Source organism: Chamaea fasciata, unplaced genomic scaffold (assembly GCF_029207755.1).
Source record: "Chamaea fasciata isolate MVZ Bird 193981 ecotype frontalis unplaced genomic scaffold, bChaFas1.0.hap1 SCAF_7, whole genome shotgun sequence".
NCBI lineage: Eukaryota > Metazoa > Chordata > Aves > Passeriformes > Sylviidae > Chamaea > Chamaea fasciata.
In genome coordinates this window covers 59,860,824-59,888,329 of record NW_027094092.1, presented here as the reverse complement: position 1 = coordinate 59,888,329, position 27,506 = coordinate 59,860,824, and the positions used below count along the sequence as shown (strand labels likewise).

The 27,506-nt window shown below is 50.3% G+C and overlaps 1 protein-coding gene across 5 annotated transcripts in view; it reads left to right on the top strand.

Moving 5' to 3' along the window:
* Positions 1-6,093: 6,093 nt before the first annotated feature.
* SAMD4A (sterile alpha motif domain containing 4A) overlaps positions 6,094-27,506 on the top strand; it is a 98,430-nt gene continuing 77,017 nt past the window's right edge. For 3 of the 5 annotated variants that reach the window (XR_010721974.1, XM_066189112.1, XM_066189109.1), the window contains exons 1-2: positions 6,098-6,287; positions 6,537-7,133. Coding sequence is in view for 4 of the 5 variants with exons in the window: in XM_066189112.1 (XP_066045209.1) it covers positions 6,938-7,133 (196 nt within the window). In the remaining variant the exon portion in view is untranslated. Of the gene's footprint in view, positions 6,288-6,536; positions 7,134-27,506 lie in introns of all 5 variants that reach the window. The other 2 variants (XM_066189111.1, XM_066189110.1) reach the window with 2 other exon arrangements.

Below are 27,506 nucleotides of genomic sequence, written 5' to 3'. Positions count from 1 at the left end.
AAAGACTGCAAGCTCAAAAAGCACCAGCTTGGAGGGAGCCTGGGGTGGGATATTGCTGGCAGCAAGGCTGAGGGTGATGTTGGCAAGTGAGGAGCCCTGAGGGAGTTGGGCACAGCATTGTCTCTGCTTGCCAGGGTGAGCAGAGCCCTGTGGGGCAGCACATTCCATTGATCAAAGTAAGACCAGGGCAGTGATGTATGGCACAGCACAGCTTGAAAAACAATGATTTTCATTCACCAGATGCTGCCATACACGAGACAAGGTTGGTGACCTGGCTGCTGCCTTTCCTTTCAAAGCCAGTCTCCTCCCAGGTGCTCAGTACCAAACCCTGGCTGGAGTGGCTGCAATATCATCCAAACTCTCCTCTACTGACACACCTTCAGTGACACAAGAACTTACCTTTACATTTTGATATAGGACCAAAAAGGAGCGTTTGCCAAGAGCTGGTGGATTCCCATTAAAGAAATGACTACAACCTTCCCAGTCTTTCAATATCTAAGTGCCTTCCCAGAGACACAAAAATGTGTGAATGAGTCTGCCAGCTCCAGTTTTCCCTTTTGGCACCAACTTCTTAATGAAAAAGTCTCCGTCAAATTTCACAGCATTCAACACTCTGTCATTAGGAGGGCTCGGGCAAGATGCAGAACAGCCCTCAGAGGTCTCAGTGGATCATCTCCATTTACATCTGTTTCAGCTGTGCTCACACATGCTTGTTAGTCCATGCAGCCCTAGATGTCACTTCCCTGGATTTTGCTGAAGTTGTTTGGAGCCAGGAGCAGGAGGATCAATGAGGGCTGTTTATCTTCCACATTTGGATCCCCTTCCATTTCACCAAGTGTGAGCATTAAGGTTTTCCTCCACCCCAGCAACATCTATATCCTCACCCAGCCTGGAAACTCCTCCTCCCTCCTTTAACGATATTCTTAAATTACCCTAATTTTGTCAGCTGCTCCATTATTAATAACTAACTAGGAAAACTGCCACAGTGTCAGTGCTGCTGACACGTGCCTCGAGCTGGAACCAGGCTTCCAAAGAGAGTTGCTTGAGAGGGGTGGTTAGGGAAGCAATTTCCTCGATGGTGCGTGCTAATGCACATATCCAAGCCTGCCTTGGAGCTGCTGGAGCCGGGGAGTCGAGCAGCTCCTTTGCACGGTGCCTCCTTGGGGATCAGTGTCTTGTTTCATCAGGGCCATCTGCCTGCAGCACAGCCTCAGTCAGCTCCAAGTCCTCTAACAAGCTGCTCTCAGTGCCGGCTGGAAATGGTTGGAAAAATCCGAGTGTTATAGGTAAACATGAGATGGGATACAGCCATGCAGGGAGTTACCAGGCTGGCAGGCATTTCTGGGGTGTGGTGGGCATGAAGAGGGGCTCAGAGCTACTGAGGGGTGCAGACCCATGCCAGGTGTGAGTGGAGCTGTTCTCCGTGCCCATGCCAATGGCTGGAAAGATGGAATGGGATGTGTCTTGTGCCCCACAATCCAGCACCGATAACCAGGCTGCCCTGAAGGCCAGCACACACAGAGATCTCAGTCCTGCAAAGGCACATTCTGCAAATACTCACTTGCTGTTGATGGGACAATCAGGTGTTGCAATATTTATATTCAAGGGGTTGCTTGAAACTGGCAGAGCTCAGTGAAACTTAAGGGAAATCCTTCACATCCCTTTTTGCATCCCCTTCTCCCTCAACTCCTCTTCATCACGGATTCTGTTGGCATCTCCAGGCATGAGAGCAGCCTGTGATACATTTGCCAGGGGTGGGGTTTTGAGGACCATTAGTTAAGCTGATTTACTTTGTTGGCTCTGTGTCCCCAGGGTCCCTGTGAGCCAGCTTGCCAAGCATGCAGGACAGAGCTGACACTGCTGGAGAGGCAATGTCCGTGCACTCCCAGCATTTCAGAGAGGACACGGGATCTTCTCACAGCAACCCCTTGACAATGGCTAAACAAATACAATGTGAGCAGCCCTTCCATGCTAACCAGTATTTCCCAGTGCTCCTTTCCCCAGGTGTTTGCACCCAGATGCCACCACTCATCTTTCCCTTTCAGATGTGGTCGAAGCTCAAGCCAGAGGATTAAACGTGTTTTTCCTCCCAGCCCTCATCCTGCATCACCCAGTGATCACTGCCTCTGCCATCAGAGGAGTCAGCCCGTGCAGCTTTCACCAGGATTTGGGCTGTGCAACTCTTCATTTTCTACTAACAGGGCTTGAGAAGCAGTAATTGTACATCCACACTGAGAGCTGATCCATGTGGACGGTCATGTTAAGGCTGGAAGACGGTCTTTTAGGTCCCTTCCAACCCAAATCCTTCAAGGATTCTGTGATTTTTTTTAATGTCTGCCCATCCAGTTTGGAAATACAGACCCACACAGGTTTTATTGTTTACTTTTTATTTTTAGTTTTATCATATTTCTTTTAGGTGTGAGTTTGCTTTTCAAAGGGTGTTTTTTTTGTGTGAATTTTTGAGCTGCACTTCACCACACAAGGTAAGGGAAATGCTGTCATCCCAGTGGCCAATTCCCACACTGTGTTTAGGAACAAATGGAAATGATGATGTGTTTAATTATCTCAGCCTGCTTACCACGGTATTTTCACTAATATTTGGGTTTAATGAGCTAGGAAATCTGGGCCATTGTGTGCTGGTGGATACACTCATCCTTTCTTCAGCTAAATATGTTATCAGATAGCTTCTACAGAGATGAGCAACTGCTTCCTTTGAACTCGGGAATCGTCAGGATTCACTAATTTGCTTAGACCACCTGCTTGGCTAATATTACCACAGGCCTCTTATTTTCCCTCTGAAATGGTAAACAGAAATCTAAATGTTGCTGTACTGACCCTGGAGAAGAGGAGGCTGAGGGGAGACCTCACGGAGGGTGCAGCTTCCTCATGAGGGGCATTGGATGGGCAGCTCTGATCTCTGCTCTCTCTGACAGTGACAGGGAACGGCTGGAGCTGTGGCAGGGCAGGTTTAGGTTGGATTATCGGAAAAAGTTTCTTTCCCCAGAGGGTGCTGGGGCACTGAACAGGCTCCCCAGTGAATGGGCACAGCCCCAAGGCTGCCAGAGCTCAAGGAGCATTTGGACAACTCCCTGAGGGACAGGGTGGGATTGTTGGGGTGTCCTGTGCAGGGCTAAGAGTTGGACTCGGTGATCCCGGTGGGTCCCTTCCAGCTCAGGATATTCTGTAATTCCATGACCCACCCCAGCCCAGCATTTGCTCCGCCCCAGCCTATAACAACACAGACAATGCACAGCCCCACTAACAGCCTCTGCTTCCTACCCAGGGACTTGTAGCCCTACAGAAATGCTCCAGCTGGATCTGCGAAGGTCCCAAGATCCCATAGGAATTACCATATAAAAGAGAATTACCCTGCTTTTCCACTCAGTCTGCCTTATGTTTTGCATGGGGTGTCTTTGCTCCCAGGACACGTGGTCTGCACTTTGGATTCTCCATTCGCAGGGAAGAGGGTTGGCCACGGGGGTGTCGGTGAGTCCCCCCCACTGCAGTCAGGGAAGGAGATTTGCCCCCATCCAGCTTGAGGATCCTTCCATCGCACGTATCTGCACGGGCACCCGCCCTGCAGAGCACGGAATGCAGCAAGGAATTTCTTCCACGGGTCACAGATCTGTTTTTTAATTACCATAGAAACCTCCAAACATCAGGCGTGTGCTGTTACATCAGGGTCTCACTCCTTCACAGCTGCCTCCTGGGGACACTCTGGGGAACAGGAACTGTGGGGTCCTACATGGCAGGTGATTATTTTTGGATTAATTAGTAAGCATGGTCTTGGTGTCTCCTGGAGCACAGGATAGAAACTGTGGCTTTGGTCCTTTTTCATCCACAGCTCGCTGATGTGGGGGGACACCATTTCCCACCGCCCTGCCCAGCCCCGCAGCGGGATGCATTTGCTCCTTCAGCCCTAAATATCCTTCCCATCGCTGCCGTTTCCACTTCAGACATGCAAAATGCAAAACCTGGGAGGCGTTCTTGGCACAGCCAGCTTGGCAACCCTTAAATTAGCGGGGTGTGAGCGCGCGGCGTTCCCACCCGGAGCTCCTCGTGCCGCTGGAGCCTCGCTCCGCGTTCCCGTGCGAGACGCGCACCCGGCGCGGCAGATGGCGCGTCCTCATGGCCATCCCAAAGCACACCCCGACAGCGGGAGGGCTGTCGGCACTTAGGTGAGGGGAAAGGGGCTCCTTGGTGGAGCATTTATTGGGATGGAGCCGGAGGATGAGGCAGATGGCCGGGGTTTGTTGGCAGGGAACTCCTGTTTGTTTAATTAGTCACCAGACAGACTGAGAGCTAAAAGCAAACTCCGAGTGTGGTGAGATGGACCATTTGCGCTTGACGTCTACCTGGTGATCCTCATCTCGTCATCCTGCAGTGGGATTGATGCTCCAGCACACAGGACCAGATGTTCCCAGTGATTTGGGGTGGCCTTTGTTCCCCCACTACTATTTTTCCCCCAAAAGGGGCAGATTCGGACACGTGTTGCTTTAAAAAGCAACCAAAGGATGCACAAACATGGAGTTTTCCTTTCTGCAGCCCCCACCAGAGCACACAGCCACTTGTAGGGGGTGGATTTCTAAAGCAGCTCTGAGAGAGCTGGAGAGGGACTTTGGACAAGTGCCCAGAGTGACAGGACAAGGGGAATGGTTTCCACTGCCAGAGGGCAGGGTCAGACGGGATACTGGGAAGGAATTCTTCCCTATGAGCATGGGGAGGCCCTAGCATAGGCTGCCCAGAGAAGCTGTGGCTGTCCCTGGATCCCTGAAAGTGTCCAGGCCAGGTTTGATGGGGTTTGGAGCAACCTGGGATAGTGGAAGGTGTCCCTGCCCATGGCAGGGGTTTGGAATGAAATGAGCTTAAAACCTGTGATTCTGTGACTCACTGGCAGAGGGGTTCAGGCCCCCCTTGGCCATGATCGCATGGTGTCTCCCTCCCAGACCACGTCCTGACACCTGGGCATGTCTCCCAACTCTGAGCTTCCTCATCCTCAAAGTAATGAGGACTGGGAAATACTGCAAAGGTAGAATCATAGAATCATAGAATTTATAAGGTTGGAAAGCGGTCTAAGTTAATCACTGAGTCCAACCATTCCCCCAGTACTGCCAAGCACAACACTGACCCATGTCCCCAAGTGCTGCATCCACACAGCTTTTAAATCCCTCCAGGAATGGGGACTCCACCACTGCCCCGAGCAGAGGTACCAGTATCACTTGGTCCTGAGCATGGTTCAGATATTTTGGGGAAGGGATTAGTAAAGGGCGTCTGAGAGAGCTGGAGAGACGCTTTGGACAACAGCCTGGAGTGAGAAGACAACAAAAAATGGCTTAAAGCTGACAGATATTCCCATGAATAAAAAGCGCACAGATAAGAACACTTTACACCTTGATTTTTTTCTTTCTAAAATGTTTGATTATGCTCAGTGTTCGATGCCTTCTTGCAAACACTTGTGCTTAGGGCTTTTTATCCCCCAGCTCCCTTCTTATATATACCCGTATCACTCACTCCTTGCAATGTGATGGAAATAAAATTAAAAAAAAAAAAAGGGAAAAAGAAAGGAAATAAATGAGAAATGGGAAATAAAATCTGCACAGGAAATGATAATCCAAACACAAATCCCGTCTCTGCACTTGGGTGCTTGGCGGGGTTAAATCCATGTATATTTAACACGTTTATCTAATATGAAAAACTCTGGGGAAAAAAAAAAAAGTTTTAAAAATTACCATTTGGGGACGAGGCCACATTTACCAGAACCCCAAATCGGCGCTTTTTCCCCCCCACAAAATATCCACCCCCTGCCATTACCCCGCGGCCCACTAGAGGGTGGTTTCCTCCAGCGGGAGCTCCGCAGGCCTGTTGCGGCGCGGGGAGGGGATCCAGAGTGTGTTTTCCAGCATTCCCTGTGCGGGAGGAGCGCCCAAAATTCCCGAGGGGAGTGGCAGAAAGGAGCGGGAGAAGGGGGGGGGACAGAGGGGACACACGGGGGACGCGCGTCCCCCTCGGGCTCCCCCCTCCGGCGCGCGGCTCGGCCCCGCCCACTCTCCGATGACGTCACCCGTATGCAAATGAGCGACATGGGGGAGCGGGGGCCCGGCGCGCGGCCGGGCTCAGTCTCGCGCCGCGGAGCGCGCGCGCGCCCCCCCCTCCCCTCTTTCCCTTTTCCCTTTTCCCGCCTCCTTCCCTCGTTTTCCCCCCCCTTTCGTCCCATGGACATGGCACGGCCACCTTAAAACGCCGCGCCACCCCCTCCTCCCCCGATCGCCGGGGCCGGCATGAGTCAGGTAAGTGTGTTTTTATACAGAGCGTGTGTGCGGGGGAGAACTTTTGGGGCGGGGGGGTGTGTGTGTGTGTGCTGGGTGCTCCCCCCGCATCCCAAATGGCGGTGCTGGATGTAGGGGGGATCGCGGTGACGGTGTGGGAATGCGCGTTGGATGAGGAGTGGGAGGAAGGCAGCGGGCTGAGTGCGAGCCTTCCTCTCCATCCTCCTCCTCCTGCAGCCCCCCTGACGCCCCCTCCTCTCTCTGTTCCAGGTGTGAAGCCCCCGCCGGGAGGAGGTCGTTCCCCTCGCTGGCTGCAGCCCTGACGCTGGGATTTTCCTTTTTTCGGCTGTTTTTTTTTTGTTTTTTTTTCGGCCCCACCACCTCCCTCCTTCCCTCCCTCGCTCCCTCCCTCCAGGAATCCAGCGCTGCACCGAAGCCAGAAGAGAGGGAGCAAAAACCCAGCCCAGGCCGAGAGCTGCGTCCAGAAACCAAACCCGCCCTTCGCGTCGCAAAGGAGATTTTTTTTTTTTAAATCAATATTATTATTATTATTATTTTAATTTTTATTTTTAATACCCCTGACCCGAGCACGGTGGCGGCAGCGGCGCCGGGGCAGGGAGGCTGTCCCGGTTATTTATTCTCTCCCCGCAGAGCTGTCCCTCCGGCTCACCATGATGTTCCGAGACCAGGTTGGCGTGTTGGCCGGGTGGTTCAAGGGCTGGAACGAGTGCGAGCAGACTGTTGCGCTGCTCTCCCTGCTCAAACGCGTCAGCCGGACCCAGGCTCGCTTCCTCCAGCTCTGCCTCGAGCATTCCCTGGCAGACTGCACCGAGCTCCACATCCTCGAAGGGGAGGCCAACAACCCCGGTGAGTGCTGGCGTTTGCTGCGACCCTTCTCGGGCGGGTGCTCTAATGCCGTCGAAATGTTAAAAAAAAAAAACGCACCCAAGAAGCGGGTGCGGTTTGGGAGCCGGGGGCTCCCCCAGCTCGGTTGCGGGAACTGCTTCACTTGCTCACGTTTTATTTTCCAAACGGGGTTTGGCTTATTTCAGTTTGGTTTTTCACAGCAAACTACTCCGCTCCATGGCGTGGTGTAACTACGGTAGCATGAATGATTGGTGGGTGTTTTTTTTTTTTTTCCTTTCCCCCCCGTGCCCCCCCTTCCTCCTTCCATGCAGTTTCCTGTGAAATAAGTAAGTCAGGTCACGTAGAGTCTGGATTTTCTAGGCTTCTTTTGGGCAACGTGGCTTGCTTTGCTCTCTGCAACATGCAGAAGCAGCCCATCGCTACCTCAGACGAACTGTTATTGTATAAAGGTCTGGGCAACTGGGTTATCCTATTTTTTTTCTTTTTCCTGTTAAATGTGGCAATTCCTATTTCATCATTCAGATCCTGTTTGGACGCATTTTTTTCCTGCGGCTCTGAATACCCCCTTGTGTTTCAGCTGAGCTCTAAGAAAATACGAGTGGACTGTTTCATGTTACTGAGCGTGCAGGGTGCAGGACAGAAAATGTGCGTGGCTACCGAAAGTGTGTTTTTCTTTTATTTTTTCGCCATTACAAGTTGCTCAACTCCTCCAAAGTAAATGGGAGTTGGAGCAGGATGGGAATGGCACAAGCGCCGTGCGAATTGCACCGGGTGTTCCCGTATTTATTTATGGGGGGTGTGTTACTGATGTGTCTGTTCCTAAGCGTGGATGTACACGGGGATGCAAGTTGCTTAAAGTAGAGTTTTTGTAGCACAGAGGGTCAGTGGGGAAGGCAAAATGTCATTTAGTTGCGCAGTTCTGTTTCTCCAACACCTCTAAAAAAAAAAAAAAAAATCCCGCAACCCATAAAAAGCAAAGCAACTCCCCCCATTCCTAAGCAGCAGAATCCCAGGGGACTGGAAGCTCTTGGGTTTTGGGCTGTGCGTGGCAGCGCAGTGCCGGGGAGCGGCTGCGGTCCGTGATGGGTGGAAATCTTGCGGCCGGATCCCGAACAGAGCCCCCGGTGTGGACGGGGCGGGAGGAATGCAGGGTCCTTCTCCAGCTGTTCCCTATTAGAGCACCGAGCCGGCAGGATTTGGCAGCTGCCTGTGCTGCCATTTGATGACAAGGTCCAGCCCAGCGCCGTGTTCCACCGAGGACGGATTTAAGTCCTTCTGCAGGAAACCGAGCCTGGAGCTGCTCCGGCGCAAAGGGATCGGGGCTGGCTGCAGGGGAGCGAGGCTGGAATTGGCCGTTCCCTTATATAGCTCGCAGGAATGAGAGGGAGGAATGCTGCCGAGTGCGTCTGGGCGAAATACTGCTGCTTTTATAAACAGCTGAAGGGATGAACCTCATCCATCCCTTTGGGTGGGGAGGCACCGCGAGGGGGGGGCGGGGGTGCCGGGAGGGAACACATTCTCCAAACTCGGCTGCTCCCGGATAAATCTGCAGCTTCCCGTGCCAGCTTCAGCACAGGTTTGCTGCGATTCCCTCTGCGAGTTGGTGTGAGCAATATATTTTTTATTTTTTTTTAAATCAGAATCTCAGCTTTTCGTTCCGGCTGTGGGTTTGGCGGTAGCTGTGTCCCCTCGGTTGGCCAGGGAATTGGAGGGGATTGATTTGCCTCCTGCCATCAGGAAAGGCGAATTGTGAAGGAAAACAGAGCTCTGAAGTGGTCCTGGACACGGAGTCACGTCGGGCCGCCTGTGTGGTGGCGTTTTCTGGGTGCAGACCAGGGGTTGGGCCCTTCCCGTCTCCGCTCGTGCGAGCAATCCCCGCTTGCCCCTGTAATCCCGTTGACCTTGCTTGGCGCGAGGATTTCTCCTGCGTGCAGGGCTTGGCATCCAGCCTCCTGCCTGGCCCTTGCTGCGTTGGTGGAGCTGCCTGAGCTCTCCCTGGCGTGCCTTCCAAAAATGATCTCTTCCTCCAGGGCATTCGTAACTCCGATGCCAAAACCCGGATCTGTTGAGTTCCTCTTTCTCACCGAGCACGCCTCTGTGTGGCTTTCCCATGGGATGGACGTACCCATGCATCCCGCAGAGCAGGACACGCTCTTTTCCAGGCAATCCTGTTGCAGTGCAGGGGAGGTTAGCTGAGATTTGTAACCAGGCTCAGTTAGGAAATATCTTTTAGTCTCCCGTGTTAGTGCTGCCTTCCTAAAACCTGTATTCCTTAAATCGCTGCTGCTCCACGCCTGTTTGGCAGTCTGGCACTTGTCACTTGCCTGGCAATGGAATCACACCAAGTCCTGAACAGCAACGTCGTCGTCAAACCTTGCATTACTCGTTACTCTTTCAATCCTGGTGTTTGCATTACTAATTCAGGCTCAGTTCCTTCCTGGGCTGGGGCATGAAGGGGCTCCTGGTACGTTTTCCTGGTGTTTGCTGACTTGGAAACAGTGGCTCCCTGCTTGTAGGTGCCCCACTGGTGTCCCTGGTGGGGGCTGTAAGGCAAGGGATGTTCCCTTTCCGTGAAATCCGCTGTCTGGGAAGGGGTGTCACCAGCTGAATGTAACCTGCTGGGCTAATGTACTGGAGCAGGTGTTGGAATTACACTGGCTCCTTGTGAGAATTGAGTTGTTTTGTACGTGCAGGACCTGTTGCTTGTCCTAACCCTGTGAAGAGGTTGGGAAAACTGGAATGTTACCCCTAGGTGATGGTCCTTAGGAGGAGTGGCAGCCCTGCTGTGGTCCATGGTGGAGGTTGATGGGCACCATCCTTGGAAATATCACCAGCACCAGAGGTCAGGAGAGGTTCCAGAGGGAGACCAGAGCTCAGAGATCCTCTCTGACTGGTGGTGCTGGGCTCAGAGCCTTCAGGTGTGTGTACCAGGCGTGGAGGAAAACCCATTTCAGCAAAGGTGTCCAGGTTGTTTCTTGCCTGGTAGACTCAAGATGAGAGCTCTGATGAATGGCAGATGTGGTGGGAAAACTCGAGGAAGAGAACCAACTCTTTCTAACTAGTTAATTGCCACACAGAAGCAAGTACATTTAATTCAAAGGAGTTCTATCTTGCTTTTTTCCCAAGCGTGAGGGTATTTTCATGGCAGCCAAGCCATCCTCATCAGTACTGCAAACCCAGTGTGGCTGTGCTGTGTACAGCTGTGCATGACCCTCAGAAAGCCCTGAGGATCCTCCTGATCCCATGGTTCTCTGGGTGCCTCCCTAAGCCTGGAGGGGTGGCTGTAACCTTTTTGCCAACCTCAGGTGTCTTGCAGGAAGCTGCCCTGGTGTCTGGGAGCGCACGGGTGTGGGGGCTGCTCAGGTGGCTGCGAGACCACCTGCAATCCATTGCTTGGTTATAGAGGGAAAATAGGAGTGAGAAGAAAACATGGAAGGACATCCATACATTTTTCATTAGGTGAAATGTGCAGCTTGGGACTGTCCTACACAGTGGCTTCACTGAGCTTTAATGGTTTAAACTGGTGAAGAGTGTGGGTTGTTGCTAATTCAGTTTGAGCGTGAATGGCTTGGTCTGCTGAGAAGGAGGAGAATATGGAAACCATATTATCCGTGCACAGAAATAGAAGTTTCAGGTATTGCATAGCACTATTTAAAAGCCTGCTATAACTTCCTTCCTTCCTTCCTTCCAGCCTGGCCTTGCTGGGCAGCTTCAGTCCCAGCTGCTCAGAGCTGTCAGGACGCGGTGACCTCCTCTGAGCTTCCAGTAAAGGTCAGGCAGGAGTGGGGTGAGCCTTGTGGTGGGAATGGGACCTGTGCTCCTCCTGGGGCACCCAGGGGTGCTGGGTATGGCTGCTCTGTGGGCTGCAGACCCGATGGGGAGTTGTGGAGGCTGTATCCTTGAAACATGGTCCATAGGCTTTGGGCATTGAGTGCAGAACATGCTTCTGCTTTCATCTACTCCTGCAATCCTTCTGCATTTTTCTCTCAAAGCAGTCCCACATCCCACCCCACCAGCCCTGGCTTCTTCATTCCTGCAAGGTTGACAGAAGTGCCCAAAGACTCCTGTAGGTCCTCCAGGTGTCCAAACACCCACGTGCACTGATGGAAGCAGTGACAGCTTTAAGCTCTTGGCCTTAAAGGACAACAAGCTTTCTCTGGCCTGTGCACAGGACATTAACTGCTCCATATGTTAGGGCCAAAATCTTTATTTCATTTCCTTTCAGCAGGCTTTCAGGTATCAGGATGACCTAGATTCCTCATCCTGGGAAGGACTGGCCAAAGGAAGAGACAAGGGTTGCAGGGAGCCGTAACGTCTTTTAATAGACCAAGTGATGCAGCTGGAAAAAATGGCCAGGCATGAAGGTGCACCAACTCAAAGGAGGGCTTGTGTGGTTGTGGGGTGGTTTTTTTTTTCCCAACTGTACCAGCTGGTCTATTAAAAGGTATTACATGTTCCTGCAGACCTTGCTGCTTGTATCCTTAGCTCCCTGTGGCTCCAGCCCAGCACCTATTGCTGCCACCCCAGCCACAGACAGTCTCCCAGCCCATCAGGAAGCTGCTACCCCTGCACTGTGCAGATTTTGTAGTTCATCCTCAGTGACCCCCACTGATGGCAGATCATCCCAGTGCCCAGTTTGAAGGTGTTCTCCATTTTTAATTTTTTTTTTTTCTTGGCTTACAGTTGTGTTGCAATGCTGAGCTCTGGTTTGAATGTCCTTGGTCAGTGTGAGGACATTGCTGGGCTGTCACAGAGTGGGACTGGAGGAGCCCAGGAGGAGGATGGGGTGAGGAGCTTAGCCTGTGCTTACTGGAAGTAATAGGGAGTTCTAAGTGCAGGGCTGGGCATTGGCACTGTGTGGTCATTCCACACACTCGTCTCTGCCTGGAGAGGGATGTGAGCAGCCCTGCCAGCTCTGCTCGTTAAAAATTAGGAGCTGGGACTCCTAAATGGAGAGATCACAGAAGGGTTGGAAGGGATGTGAAAGATGATCTTGTTCAAACCCCTCAGACAGGGACAGCTTCCACCAGACCAGGCTCTCAGTGTTCCATCCAACCTGGCCTTGAACACTTCCAGGGATGGGTGACTTGGGCAAACCTCACATCTGCTGAGCTGTTAGACACTTGCTTTTAACCTGCCTGCTGGTGCTTGACTTGCTGCCACACATCCTTCCCAGGTTTTGTTTGCAAACTTGAGGGCTAAATGCTGTCAATGCTGGGATTTTTGGAAAATGCCAAGGGGAGGGGTACAGAAGTACAGAGTGGTGTTAGCCAGGGGCTTTGAGCCAGGCTACACACCCAGTGTTCTCTTGTGATTCAAAGCTATTTTTATTTTTAGGAATGCTTTCCAGAGTGGCTGTGGGAAGCACTGCAGGCTGCAGGAGGGTCTGTGGTGTGGCATTACAAAGGTTCCCCTTTGCTGTCCCCCCCACCCCAGTGATGGGACCTACAGAAGACTCTTTTGGGCTTGCAATTTGCTCTTCTGTATTTTCTCCTGTTTGCTGAAAAACTCCTTCCCTTGTCGTTCTGGCACGTGTCCCTTGCAGTAAGAGGAGTAAGGAGATATTCCTGTGCTTGCTCCCGGAATTCTGGCAGCATGAATGACAAGGTTTCCTCCATTGGCAGAGCTAATGTGGGCCAGGTCTTTTGGATGGGGCCTGGCAGAGCTTGCCAGGGTAGTAATTTTTTAGGTAGTAATGCTTAAAATGGGAAGGAAAAAGTTAACTAATGGTAGCAGCCTGTTTTGCTGCCTTGAGGACAGTGTGGTGCAAGTGAGTTACTCATGGGTGGGCTGCTTTATCCCAGAGACTTTTCCATACTTTGCAGTGTCCATTTAACCATTTTTTCAGGTGGTAGTTCATGGCTCAGTGAGGGGCCTGAGGCCAGAGTTAATTTCCCCTCTGACTTCATTTGGGAAAAATCCCTCTGTGGAAGTGCATGTGAAAGATGCAGGGAAGCATTTCATGCAACATCACAGACCTGAGCTGGAGAGTTCTCTGCCTGGACCTGCTTGTTCCTTGATTCCTTCTGTGTAGATATCTTGTATTTGTGCTTGGAAAAGCAGCAGAGCTGAAGTTCTCTCCCACCAGAGTGGATGCAGGGAGGATGTTGGTGAAGGAGAGGAAGCACACAGAGCATCACTGTCAGGATATAGATGGATGGGAGAGGTCGAGGACAGCTTTAGATCAAGAGCTGAATAGGAACCAGCTGTAGGGCCATCAATTAAAATAATCTAGTTTGTGAATACACTTATCTGCAAATGAGATTAAATGGATGAGTGGGGAAAGCGCTCTGCTCGTGGCTTGGGCTGTTGCCGGTAGATGATCCTCTGCACAGTTGCATCCTTTGGTGTGTTAGACCTCAAAATCTGAGCAAAGCTGCATGCCCATTTCACCAGTTCATATTTGCAATTAGGCCAGCTGCTTTAAAACTAATCGATGCTCTGGTCAGCTGAATTTTCCTGCAGAGTTTCCCTGAGGCAGTTGAAAGTTGTGGATCATGGTGCAAATTCCCACCTCTGTACAATTTCTCAAGCTTTGCCCTTTCTTTTTCTCATATTCCATCAAAGAAACACCTTGATTTCATTTGTGGCCCATGAAAGCCACTTCTTACTGAGCTGGGAGTTGTGTTTGCAATCAGCATAACTGAAATAGTAATTAGTGTGAGCACCAGCTTTATTTTAGGACGCATCCGTCAGTGCTTTAGTGCTCCAACGTCGAGCTCGTGTCTAGTGTTACCACAGATAACTGCTGGGAGAAAGGGCACCCCTGGCCCTGCCGCTGCACCCCAACCCTGGGGTTGGATTCATCAGAGAGGGGAGAAGCTGCTGTACTGCACTGCTGTGTTTTGGGGCTCCCACCTGACCGCCCCAGTTTCCTCCTCACTTCTTGCACGGTGCCAGCTGCATGCAGGAGCCCACACAAAGCACAGGTCGTTGTGTTTGAAGCCCTTTTTGTCTGCAGAAACGCCTCAAGGGTGGCGGGATGAGCCCTCACATGAATTGTGTGTTTGTGCAGGTCTACCTCTGAGTGTTCATGTGCCCTTTGAATTCCCTATTTTCACCGAATAAACAAGACCATTGCTATTTTACTAACTCTCGGTTACGTAAGAGCTGCTGGGGGATCTAAAAGAGGCTGCAGGTCTGATGCAAGGGATCCCCAGGCTTGCACGTTCATCCCTTTTCCCTTAAAAAGCGGTGTGTTTATCTTTCCAGTGCTCTGGTCCTAAGAAGAGACACAGAGGTTTGCAGAGGTCACTGCTGAGTGCGAGTTTGGCAATGGCAAACAGCCAAGCCAGTGGCTTTCCATCTTGTCCCAGTAATTACAAATAAAGTTGAGGTTGGGGTGAGCAGATCCGTTCCCGACTTCCTCTTCCGCAGCGGATGCATTAAGTGGAAGGGCAGGATCTCATCAAAACAAGGCTGGGATTCTCTGTTGGAGAAGGTGTTGCTGCTGGCTGTCCTTTGGAAGGGGTTTTGTTGGGCAGAGGGGGTTGTGTTTCTGGCACAGGGGGATTGCAAGCTGGATTTTCTCTGATGGAGGAGACCCTGGGATGGTCTCATCCATAGCGTGAGAGCCCTGCAGCTTGGTTTGCTCTAGTTCTGGGTGCTGAGCAGAAAATGAGCCTGGTCAGGGTGAGTGGGCCAGCTCCAGAGACAGAAACCCACTTTGGTTTGTACCTGGCGGGAGCTGGCTGTGTAAGGCAGGTGCATGGGCTTCTCCTGGCTCTCCGTGCAGGAGGCAAACACATCTGGCCAAAGCAGCAGGAGCTGTAAGTGAAGGATTTACCAGCACAGGCTCACCCATTAGATGCCCCCTTCACAGTGTGGGGTTTTACTGATATATTTACGTGCTGTGACTCCGTGGCGTGGCTGTGTCAGGGGTTGTGGTGAAAGTGTCTCAGTTTTAGCCTGGTTTCTCTGCTGGGCTCTGTGCAGGTGTGTGGTGCAGCACCTCAGCTGAGGCTTCCTGGGCTCAGCGCTCCTGTCTGGAGCTTGCTGATGGTGCCTGTGGATTTCTGCTCTCTGAGTTGAACCCAGGGTGTAAACCATGTATTTCTCTACCATTAACCCTTGGCAGATTTCTCAGGGCATTTGCAGTGCAAACTCTTTCTTGTATTCTGTCAGAATAATCCACGGGGCAGAGAAAGGTGCTACCACAAATTCAGGGTCATTTTATGTTGTGGACGAGGGGCTGTCCAAGATGGAAAACACAGATGGGTGATACAGATGGCCCTGTTGCACCAAGGGCTGAGCCAGCTCCTGCCACAACCCCTGCAAACCTTCCCTGTTACTTGCAGGAGCTGGATGTGGCCCAGCCTGTTGAGTTATCGTGCCTGGAGATGTTATTTTACTTAAAATAATGTTAATATTGTGACTGTCGTCTGCAGGATTCAGCAGCTCCGCTCCACTCTTTGCTCCCAAGCAAGGCTGCCCTGCTTTAGAAGCATGGAGGGGGGGCTTCAAAAACCTTCTCTTCTGTTACTGATCCTCACAAATAATTAATTCCAGATTGCCTTTTTTTTAAAATACAACTTGTTTCAAGCAGGCCAAAAACCTGCCTTTCTTTTAACCAGTTAGTTCTCCTGCTCCTTGGCTCTGTTGTTGCCTGGTGGGGAATGGGCATGTGTTGTGTTCAGAGTTTTAATTGTTGTTATAAGAAGAAATTGAGTGGGTGGATAAAACAGGGCTTAGCCAGGTTTAGCCAGAAGCAACTTAAGACCCACTTTCCATGCTGCTGCGTTTTTTTCCTTTTTTTTTTTTTCCCCTGTGTTTTTAACCCTGAACATCACAGATCAGTTCTTCTTGTCATTGGGTTCTTCCTGCTGCCCCCACCAGCAATAGGAACTGAAGAAGGAAGAAACTGGGGAGAGAAATGTGGAGGGAAAACCCCACAACTTTTATTGTGGCGAAACTTGGCTGATCTGACGTTTGCAAGCAGAACATGGTGTTTCTGCAGCAGCTGCAGTGTGTGTCCATGCATTTTCCTGCTTTTCACTTTTCCTGCTGGGATATTCCTCTTGTTTCTCATGCAGAAAACATCAGTGTGATTTTTCTGCCTTTTCTTCTGACTGTTCCCCAGTGTGCTCAAATTGCCACAGGGTCAGCTTGATTCTGGGTAGGGTTTTGTAAAAATCTTACAGTTGCAAAGAAGTGGATTATTAAAAAAAAAAAAAAAATATACAAAGTCCCCTGGCTGTTTCCCTCCAGATAATGCAAACATAGATGAAATGTTGAGTTATAACTACCTGAGTGACCTTTTAAGATAAGAATTGTTATTGACTGGTGGTATTATGTTAAACTGATAAGAATTCTTTTTAGAAGAGGAGGAAAAAAAGCCCAACAAACCCTTCAGTAACCATAACAACTCACTCTGCAGTGCAGGGGCAGCACACAGCTCCTTCCTGACACTGCTGCTGGGGGCCTCAGGGTGGGCACCACAGGGATCCCATCCAGCAGCCCCTTGGGGAAACCTCCCCAGAGCTCCAGGTTGTGCTGTGAGGGATGCCCGAGGTCACTTGGCTGCTCCTGCTGCTGTCAGCTCTCTAAATTTTCATCATCTGTAGGGAATTTTAGGTGGAGGGTTGTGCTGAGGCTCAGCCTGGTGCTGGGGGTTTGGCTGCAGTGGGAGGGAGGGTTGCAAGGGTGCTGGGAGCAGGAAGGATCCAGACTTCCAGAATGATTTGGGCTGGAAGGGACCTCAAAGCTCACCTTGTTCCAACCCCTGTCATGGGCAGGGATGCCTTCCACTATCCCAGGTTGCTCCAAGCCCTGTCCAACCTGGCCTGGAAGGAATCCAGGGGCAGCCACAGCTTCTCTGGGCACCCTGTGCCAGGGCTTCCCCACCCTCACAGCCAGAAATTCCTTCTCAATATCCCATCCATCCCTGCCCTCTGGCAGTGGGAAGCCATTGCCCCTTGTCCAAAGCCCCTCTCCAGCTCTCTCATAACTCCTGTAGGCCCTGAAAGGGTCTCTGAGGTCTCCTTGGAGCCTTCTCTTCTCCAGGCTGAACAGGGATGCTTTTGGAGGTCAGAGGAGGATGCTTTCAATGGTCCTTGGCTGAGGAATGAGGCAAGGAAAATCCCTTCTTTACAGTGACTGTGCTGGCAGGGTCAGGGCAGCCCTTGGAGCCCTGTTGGGAACTGGATCCAATCTCTGTGTCCTGGCAGAGGTGCCAGCTCCTGTTTCAGGTTATTACAGTAGATCAGGGCTGTGATGGGAGCACATGGGTGCTTGGAGCCTTCCTGGGCCCAGCTGAGCCCTGTGGGCTGTGTTTGCGTGTGCTGCTCCTGGGAATTCTGTCAGCTTAAAGCAGAATTCACACTTTGGTCACCTTCTGTTATCAGGGGTTGTCACTGAGGCTGTTAGAGCTAAAGAAAATCCGCTGAGAGCAACTGGGGTTTTTTTACCAGCTTCTCCCTCCCCATCCCCTTGCCCTTGTATTACCTGTGTGCCAAGGGTTCCCAGCTTTCCTGCAAAATGAACTCACAGCTCCCTGGTGGGGATGAGCCTAAAGGTGAACAAACAGCAAGCAGCATCTTGGAAAGTGCAGAGACCCTAAAAAGAGACAGGATAGGCCTGTTAAAACACTCCAAATGTTTTAGAATTAGGGATGAGGGGAAAACAATGCCTTTGAGTCCTTAGCAGAAGAGGCAAAGGTGTGCGACTTTGTGTGTCTGCTCAGGAAATCAATTACTTAAACCTGCTGGGTTAGAAGTCATGGCAGCAGCAGGGAAGCTGTGCAAAGGTGTCTGCTTAGCCCCTGCTTGCCAACCTCTCCTCACATTCTTCTGGAAGCAGCCAGTTGGATGCCGAGTGCTTTTTGTAGCCGATGTCAAATCTCGGTCAGCCGGGGAGCCTTTATAAATAAAGGTGTCTGCTGGTATTCAGGCATATGTGGATAATAGCTGCTGTAATTCAGCTGTCCAGCCTGGCTTCCCAGCTTTTGTAAATGACTGATCAGAGATTCCACTGAGAATGAGGGTTTAAAGGGATGGAGCTGCTGGAAGTGGTCTCTGTGCTGATAAGTTTCGTGAGTCTCTATCCCCGGGGACAGGTGGCCGGCGTTGCCCTCCCTCCACTGATGTCCTGGGCTTGTGTTTCACACAAGGCAAATGTTGCATTAATAAAACTCGTGTTGTGGTTAGATGGCAGGGCTCTGCAGTCATTTCTTGCAAGCTGCATTCAAATCTTTGAATTTGTCTTTTTTTTTTTTTTTTATCCTTTTATTTACGGCAGCGGGTAAACACTCGGAGATCTCTCTGGACAAGCCACAGCAGCTGGGGGATACTGGTTTCTCTATGGAGTGGAGGAATTTCATCAGAGGAGCTATTGTTCCGCTGTGTTCTCAGCATTTTGGCAACTGTTCTTTAGATTAACCCTACAGAAAGGGGAGGGTGCTCTCTGCTGGGCCTGAAATAATTGCAAAAATGTGGGCAGATGCTTTTGCATTGTTAGGGATGGATCCTGGTTGGTAGTGGGGAAGCATGGTGTGGGATTAGGGAATGAAGAAGCCCAAGTTCTTTAAATCCCTCCTGAAGCCAAACTGGATGTCAGAATTGATGTTCAGTTGGTTTCTGTTTTTAAAGCAGAAATGGTTGGTGTCTTCTCTCCCTGAGCAGTCAGTAATCTCAGTGTTTGATAGCTGGGGCTCCAGCCCACACCCCTACTGGACCACTGCAGAATCCTCACTGCCTGGAGGGTCCATTTCCCTGGGCTCTGTCGGGTTTGCCTGGCAAAGTTTTGGTGGCAGGGTGGTGTCTGTGAGAAGGGGCATCCACAGATTGTCTGGGCAGCCTGTGCCAGGGCCTCACCACCCTCACAGCTAAGAATTCGTTCCCAATATCCCACCTGAGCTGCTGACAGCAGAAAGCACACAAAATGAGTTAAGGAGGTGGCTTGAGAGAGCCAGGCCAGTGTAAATTTGGAAGGATGACCAGTCTGGATGGGGCTTGGGGCAACCTGATAGTGGAAGATGTCCCTGCCCATGGCAGGGGGTAGATCTGGATGGTCTTCAAGGTCCCTTCCAACCCAGACCATGCTGTGATTGCTCATCCAAGAGCTGCTGTGGTCTCTTGCAGGGGACCCAGAGGAGAAACAAGCCCATGACTTGTGGCCAAGGGGTGATGAAGCTCCTCAATCACCCTGCAGCAGCTTCTCCCTCTGCCAGTGCCTGCAGGGCTGATTCAGCCCTCAGCTCTGTTAGTTGCCGGATCTGCAAAACGTAACCAAATTCAGGGGTTTTTTTAATCTTATGTGCCTATTTTGATTCAGTTTACCCATACAATTACACTAATTTGCTTTATTACACGCAAAAAGATTAAGAATACATCTGGCAGAGAGGATTAAAAGCTGGTAATCTGGCTGCTAAGAAGCACACGAGGCTTTAGGATTTCCTTTCGAGGTGTGTGGAGCTCTGGAACGAGAGCAAATGTGATCCTTTGTAGTTGGAGTTTTCATAGGGAGAGCTCATTAAAGCTGGTGCGATTGTTTGAGTGAACGAGAAATGAATGAATTTAAAATATAAGACTAAATCCTACCACATTAAAGCAGTGGTTGTGATTTAAGAGCTCGTTTTTGGTTTGGGTTTGTGGGTTTTTTGTGTGTGTGTGTAAACCTGGAGCAATAGGGTTGTTTTACCTTTTAAGGGATTTAACAATTCTCTGTAATTTTCTTTTAATGTTGCAGAGCTTAAAAATGATGCAAGGTCAGGCTGAGCGTAACTAATTCCAGTGTGAAAGCAGAGGAAAAGCCTGTTTTCTCCATAGACTTACAATTAGTGCAGCAATCCTCCTCAGTGCAGCCTTTGAGAGGGATGTAGCAGGAAAAGAGGTGGCTGGAATCTTGATAAATAAAAATATGTGCTTGGGTTTGTTTTTTTTTTAATTTATTTTTTTTTTAATCCAAGGAGAAGGGGGAGCCCTATAAAAGCCGAGGTTTAATTTAGTTTTGCTTGCTTCCACATGTGCCCCCAGAGGGCTTGTGGCAGGTCAGGGTGTGGTGAAGGTGCCCTTGGATCTTTTGGGGGCTGGCAAACCGCTCTGGGGGTTTTGAGTCCTTATCACTTGGTTTGTCTAGATTTATCCCAAGGATGCACAGAGCTTTTCTCCCAGGATCTGAGTTGGTCTGTGTGAGCTCTGCTGCTCTGTCCCAGTTTGGTGCTGGGATTTTTTTTGAGGGGGGATCCCCTTAGTTCTTGACAAAATCTTTTCGTTGCACTCTTAAGACTTACTGTGGCGAGTGTTACCTCCATCACCTTGATGTCAAAAAAACCCCAAACTTGGCTGTTTTCACACAGCCCTGGGTGTGCTGCCTGTCCTGACCTCCTGTGTAAAAAGAAGCCCAAAGCATTATCCTGCTTTTCCTGCAGCAAGCCCACAGCATTCGTGTGACAAAAACACACCTGGCTTTGGTCAGGCCGCCCTTGGGGATCCCGCAGCGTGTCCTGGCAGCCGTGCTGCTGTGACAATAGCAAAGAGGTGTCTCGGTGCTGCAGGGGATGCCCTGGGCCCTCCTCTGCCGTCATTAGAGAGCTGTTTCCCTCCTTGTCCCTTGCCACATGTGTTAATTTTGCTTTCCAAGCCTGGATTGCTGCCACAACCCGCGTGTGTGTCCCTTCTTTCCGTACATTGTGGTCCCCTGCTGCTGGAGGTGGCCGGGAGCCTGGTGACACTGTGAGGACACGGGGAAGGGGAGTTCCCATGTCCTTATTTCCTCTTTCCCTTCCCTTTCCTTGGCCACAGAGTCTGTTTTCATGGTGTGGAGGCTGCTGGTGGTGACAGTGTTCTGTGCCCCAGGGGAGAGACACTGAGGACGCCGTGGTCCCGTTTCCCGCCAGCCTTTTGGCTCTCAGGGATTCCCGGGGTTGCCCCATCACTGCCAGGGATGCAGGTGCTGGTCCCTGGGCTGCTCTGACTCTTCCCTTCGTGGGATGCAGCCAGCAGCCTCCCGTGCCCTCGGTGCCAGCTGGAGCCCTGCCCGCAGCGCCAGCCCTCCCCGGGCATCACCTTCCCGCTGGCAGAGCCGCAGCCAAATACAAAGTGTTTTCCTCTACTCCATCTCTCCTACCTGCTGCAGGACTGCCTGGCCCTGGGCAGGGAGATGGGGCTGCGGATATCTCTCCAGAGCCAGGATCTGGTCTACACCCCCTGGTTTGCAAACACTGCCTCGCTCCATTGAGGTTTGGGGGTTTTTTGTTAACTACTTACATGCCCGTGGCTGATAAAATTTGGCCTGTTACAGTAGAAATCCCAGCATGTGCTGCTTTTTTTTTTTTTTCCCTTCTTCCCAGCAGAATCCATATGTTGCAGCTTTCAGGAGAGAGGAAAGCAGCATTAACTTTGCATGTCTAGCGTCGCTAATTTAAGGGGTGAGAAATTGGCCTGGGTCTGTTTTTTAAAGAACTGAGCATACACTGATAGTACCAGTGTTGGTACTGAATAACTCGCTAAGCTGAAGAATGCAGCGCTATCTAAAATTAAATCTGTTCTTAATTGCTGGGTTATAAATGGCAGCGTTTTCTCCAAATGGAATTAATTTATTATTTTTCATTTGCCGACGCGAGTCTCGGCAGCACAAACCCCGCATTTTGCATTAATACAATAATGAGGCACTTCCAAAAGGTGTGTTTGGCATTTGTAACACAGAGCACAATCTAACAAACCATAAACTGTGTCAAAATACTCCTAAAGTGGTAATTAAAACTTTTTTTTAAAATGTAGAATAGATGAATACGTTCCAAATTGTGACTTTTCAATGAATCTCTTTCATAAAAAACATTGTTTCTTGCCAAAACAAATTCAAAGGCATTTTTGTAATTTCTGCTGGGGAAAGGAGGAGTGTTTATCCAGCCTTTCATGTTGGCTAGGCTTTTTGACTTTTAAATAAAACTTGGAGAAAAAAAAAAAAGGCGGTGTAAAAAAAGAAGTATTTTTGTCTGAATGTGCATTAAAAAGTCTCGTTCCCTGTCCTCTCTGGAGCAATGTGCAGTGAAGGCTGGAGCGGGGGCTGCCTTGGGGTGCAAGGCTGTCTTTAGCATCCCATCTGAAATTCAGTGGTGATGGGATCCCGTGGCAGGTTGCATTTGGGGCAGACACAGATCCCAAAGTGGTTCCTGGGGTCAGGGATGCCCTTGGAGGAGGGAACCCCCACGGGTGCTCAGGATGGGAACAGTGTTCCCCCTCATCTGCAGCCACAGGCATCCAACCAGTGCACAAAGCAAAACTGCTCGAGGTATTTAAAGCTTTTCCTCCTGATTTCTTTCTCTCTCTCTCTTTTTTTTTTTTTTTTTTAATCATTTGAATTTTGGACGTGTTTCTGACAGCTTTTTCCTGCTGAGTCACCATTCGTCCTCATGCACGGGAGCTGCTCCTGACGTACTGAATCCCCGAGCAGGCTTGAGCAACCACCATTTAAAAATAAATCCTGTCAAGGAAGTGGGCTTTTTTCCCCCCCTCTTTTTTTCCCCTCATATCACCAACTGCTTTTCCCCACTGTGTGTTTGCTCTGTTACACGGGGCGGGCGTGTTATAGATGCGATGCCTTCGCGTTGCTAAGGATGGCTTTGCCATTTATCACATCTCACCACTGCCTGTCCTATGGAGGAACTGTGTGTTGCAACCAGATAACAGTGCAGCTTCTGGAGATAACTGTATCTGATCCTGCGCTGAGCTCTCCGCTTCTCCTGAGGTGGATCTTTTTGGTGGTGAGCCACAACTTGAGCACAAACTGATTTCTCGTCGCTTGGCTTTATGGATACAAATCCCTGCTCGCTCTGCAGCACGGTGCTGTTACTTCTGGTGGATGGGAAAGGGACAGTTGGGCTTTCCAAGGGTAATCCCAATATCCAGGTTAGTTTTCTTTCCCATTTACCATGTTCAGATAGGGAGCGTGTTCTTGGCTGGTTTTGCAGTGTTGCTGAGTGCTTGATCTGCATCACTTGCTTGCAGACAGCCAGACTGCAGCAGCCACCTCTCCAGAAATTGCTTGGAAAGGCTTTGGATGTGTGCAGTGACACTCATTTAGGGTATTGAAGCACCTGCCTTTTGGTCCCTTCTGCCCCAGAAATGGTTCTCAGATTTTCTTCGCTGTATTATCTCTAATTTTGTGCATTGGGTGGTAAATGACAAGAATGTTGTTAGCTCCTTCCTGTTTCTGTATCCTCACACTCTTCCAGTGTTGATGCTGCAGATGGGGAATTACAGGAACGGTTGGGTTGAAAGGGACCTGAAAAATCATCTCATTCCCACCCCATGCCATGGGCAGGGACACCTTCTACTACCCCAGGTTGCTCCAAGTCCCATCCAGCCTGGCCTGAAACACTTCCAGGGATTCAGGGGCAGCCACAGCTTCTCTGGGCACCCTGTGCCAGGGCTTCACCACCCTCACAGGGAAGAATTTCTTCCTGATGCTTCATAGTGTGCACAGCTGTTCTGCCTGGGTGGCGTATTCCTGATTTTGTGGGTGCTCCCACCTTCCTCCTTTCGGGGGAATTCACTGCAGGAATGAAGCGTTCAGTCTATTTATAAATTTCAGTCTCTGTATTAATCCATCCGTGGATTTATTAACCCTCCAGGTGGTTGCATTTCACTGTAATACAGCTGCTAGTGGGACGTTAATCTTAGTGAAAGTCTATTTTAGCTTTCTCCTGATAGTGCAGCCTGCTGTCGTCCTGTGGGGCAAATCCTCCCTGAGGAAGGGAGACTATTTAAGGAGGAGCAGTTTGTGAGGGAACAGCTGGAGCTGAAACCGAAGCCAGGTTTGGGAGGAGGAGGAGGAGGCTGGGAAGGAGCTATTTCAGGGCATGGTTTGTCTGGCCACGTTGGTTTTGGGCATGGAGGTGCCCACCCCACTCCTTTGTGTTTGATCAGCACTAGTTTTGGCACAAGCTGTCTAATGTGTGGCCCATTTTTTTTTTTTGCGTAATTAAATTTCTCCTGCCTTGGGGAGATGCCGTATTGGTCAGCCAGAAAATCCTTGACTTCACATTCAGCAGGGCAGCCCAGGTTCCTGTGGGACCCATCGCTGGAGGTTTTCAACTTCCCTGGAGGTGTTCACCATCCTTGGAAGTGTTCAAGCGTTCATTCACACCGTGGCTGGATGTGGCACTCAATGCTCTGGTCGAGTTGAGAAGGTGCTGACAGTCAGAGGTGGGGCTCAGTGATCTCAGAGGGCTTTTCCAACCATTCTGTGATGCTGGGAGTGGGGTTTACGTGTGAATCCCGTGGGATGTTTTTGCCTCTTGTCCTTCGCCCTGTAGTTTGTCAGGAGGACACAGAAGATGAGAAGCTTTGTACTTGTGCTGCTGTTAAATCTGAGTGAGTAATTCAATAATGAGGAGCTATCAGTTCATTGCTTTCATATTAAGAAGAAATCCTGTGCTTTTAAATCCTTTTTATAAGGGTTGGATTGTGAGGTAATTTCTAATCTTGCACCACTAACGGGTACTTGAACATAAGGCGTCCTTTTATCATTGCAGTCTCTTTTGTTAGAGCAATCATCAGCGTATGGTTTTGGAGGATTTAACGTCTCAGACACATGGTGACACTCTCTTAGTCCTCTCTGTACATACAAGTCTAAAAATGGGCTTTTTTTTTTTTTTTTTTTTTTACATCTCCAGGATGCTTGTGAGTACTTGGAGCTAGAGAAGAAAACAAAAGGCCCACCAACACCAACAGGTTTTGCAAAAGGAGGTTTCTAAAAATGCATCTTATTGAGGGGAGCACGTGTGTCCGGGCTATAACGTGAAACTTGTTGACATGTTTTGCTAAATTTGCTCAGGGTTGTTTTTTGGTGGTTTTTTTTTTTTTTTTAATTTTAGCAGTTGGGAAAAGCTTGTAAAACTGGGGAATGTGTGGGGAATGTGGTTTTCCATCCTTTCTTAGCCCTGCTGCTTCTTGTTGTGTTCTCCTGAGGCTGATTGTTGGGTGGATCCTAAATCATCATCTTGGGGGATCCTTGTGCATCCAGCCTGGGCACAGCTCTCTTCTTCCATCCTACATCTCTCTGCTTGTTTAGGCTGGAGGTTTTGGAATTTTGTGGAGATTTTGGAGATTTGTGGAATTTCCTTTCCTCCCTGTCAGCCTACACAGGGACTAGAGGGCAAGTGGATTGCTGTGTCCTGCACGCCAGGGAGGGAGCAGGGATGCTGCAGCCCCTCTTCTCTCAGGCTTTAGGTGCTTTTGGCAGGGTGGAAACATTAAATCGCTTTAGGGTTGTGTTTAGGGAAATGAGGGCTGTGGTGTTGTGGGCCGTGCATCCTCACTCCTGAGCAAAAAGGGGTTGTGGTTTTAGGAAAAATCTTCAGGGTTGTGGGATGGAACTGGACAGTTTGGGCTGGAGCTGCTGCAGTTCTCCTCCCTCTGTCCAAAGGATTTTGAGTTCCTCTTAACTATCAAATAGAGGATGTATTGGGCTGTGCAATATTCCAACTGTTTTTGCAAAACCAACTTTTTTACAGTTAACTGTTCATCCTTCCTCTCAGATGTCCCTGTGGCTGGTGATGTCTGGTAACGAGGAGGAAAAAGGAGAGGAAATCCTTCTTAGGGCTAAAGGACAGTGTTGTGTCCCAGTGCCAGAGCCAGGCAGTGGAGCATGGCAAGGGCTCACTCAGGATTCATTGTGGCCAAGTGTTTCTCAGCTCTGGCCATTTTCCCATCAAAGTAGAAGCCACAGAAATATCCCGTTTTATTCTGTTGCCATAAGAGAGGAAGCATCTTCTGTCTGCAATAACAGCTGGAGCTCAGACTTGGAGCAACCTGATGTAGAGAAAGGTGTCTCCTGCCCGAGGCAGGGGAATTTGAATGAGATGGTCATTATGGTCCCTTCCAGCACAAACCATTCTGGGATTCTTTGGTTCATTTTTCTTTTTTTCCAGTGCGCCACCTTCTCTGCGCATTTATTTCTTTCCTCTAGCACACATTGATCCGTGTGCGAGCCAAGATTCCTGTGGAAGGTTCCCCACTGACATCCTGGTTCTTCAGCCTAAGTCAGGGGATTCCCAGGGGAACCCCCCCTCTCCCTCCTTTTCCTCAGGAGAGGGTTCTCCTCTGGATATGACCTGGAGTCTTTTGGAGACCCTTCAGGAGAGCATCAGCTGGGGGGACCTTGTGCAGCCAGGGGGGATGGGTTGAATTCCAGCTTCTGCCTCTCTGCAAGTATTCCAGAGATGTGTAGATGTGGCATGTGAGGACACAGTTCCGTGGTGGCTGTGCCACTCTTAGGTCTCAAGCCTTTTCCAACTTAAACTGTTGCATAGTTCAGTCTGGAAGTGGGATGGGTGGGAATTCTGCCTGTGTTAGGTGAGAAGGTGCCTGCCCACCCAGGCTTGCTGCCAGATGGCTCCAAGGGGACCCTTTGCTGATTGTGGGATCCCTCAAATCCCAGACTAGGAAGTGATGCCCCTAATCCAGATCTCTGTTTTCAGCAGGCAAATGGGAATGTAGGCACTGTCTGGTGGGTGCCAGAGCTGCTCCCCACGTCCAGGACTGTGAGAGAAGCTGAAGGAAAGAGTGGGGATGTGTTCCCTTCCTCCTCTGGCACGCACATACCCCAGAGGCTTGGCTGTTGTTTCAAAGCTGCTCTCTGCCTGTTTTAAGTTTAGTAGCTGGCTCCCACAGGCACAGGATAAGTGGCTGTGCCGTGGGGCAGGGATGGGACAGGATATCTGCAGTCACTGGAGCTGCTCCTCGTGCTCCTCCTCCCACTGGATGCACTGCCCTGTGTATTTCCACCTCACCTGTGACACTCCTGCTTCTGAGTCAAGTCATCAGGAATTGCAGGACCTGGGGGGAGATATTCTGATACTGGGGGAAGAGAAAAAGTGGTGAGAGCAGCTCTTGCAGGGTCTCAAGATCTGTGACCCACATCCCAGATATCCGACCTTGTCCTGTTCTTGCATTCGGGTTGTAAAACCTGATCTTCTGGGCTCCAAAAATCACGTTGGCATGGACTTGGACAGCACACAAGCACACACAGCTCCTGCCTGGGCAGGCACAGGTTGAAGTCAGAGCATCAGCATCTGACTTGATGCTTGACCTTTTGTGCGCTCCCTATTGCAGACACACTTCTCTGCAGGTCTGGGGGAAAGAAACTAAAAAATCCATAGGGTCTGTGCTGAAGGCAATCCCCGTGGGATGGTGTCGTCTTTAGCCCAGGTTTGTTTCTTGGTCCTCTCCTCCCTCTGTAAGAGCAACTGGGAAGATGAATGGATTCACACTGCGGTCTTTGGATGGAAAATGCTGCAGTAAGTACAAAGTGTGGTGTGTGCATGGTGCTGCACAGCACTTGGATGGTGCTTCTTAACCTGCATGCAGAAATGATGTCTCAGTGTGGCTTTAAGAGGCACCTGTACAGCTGGAAGTGTAAATGCAGGAAGAA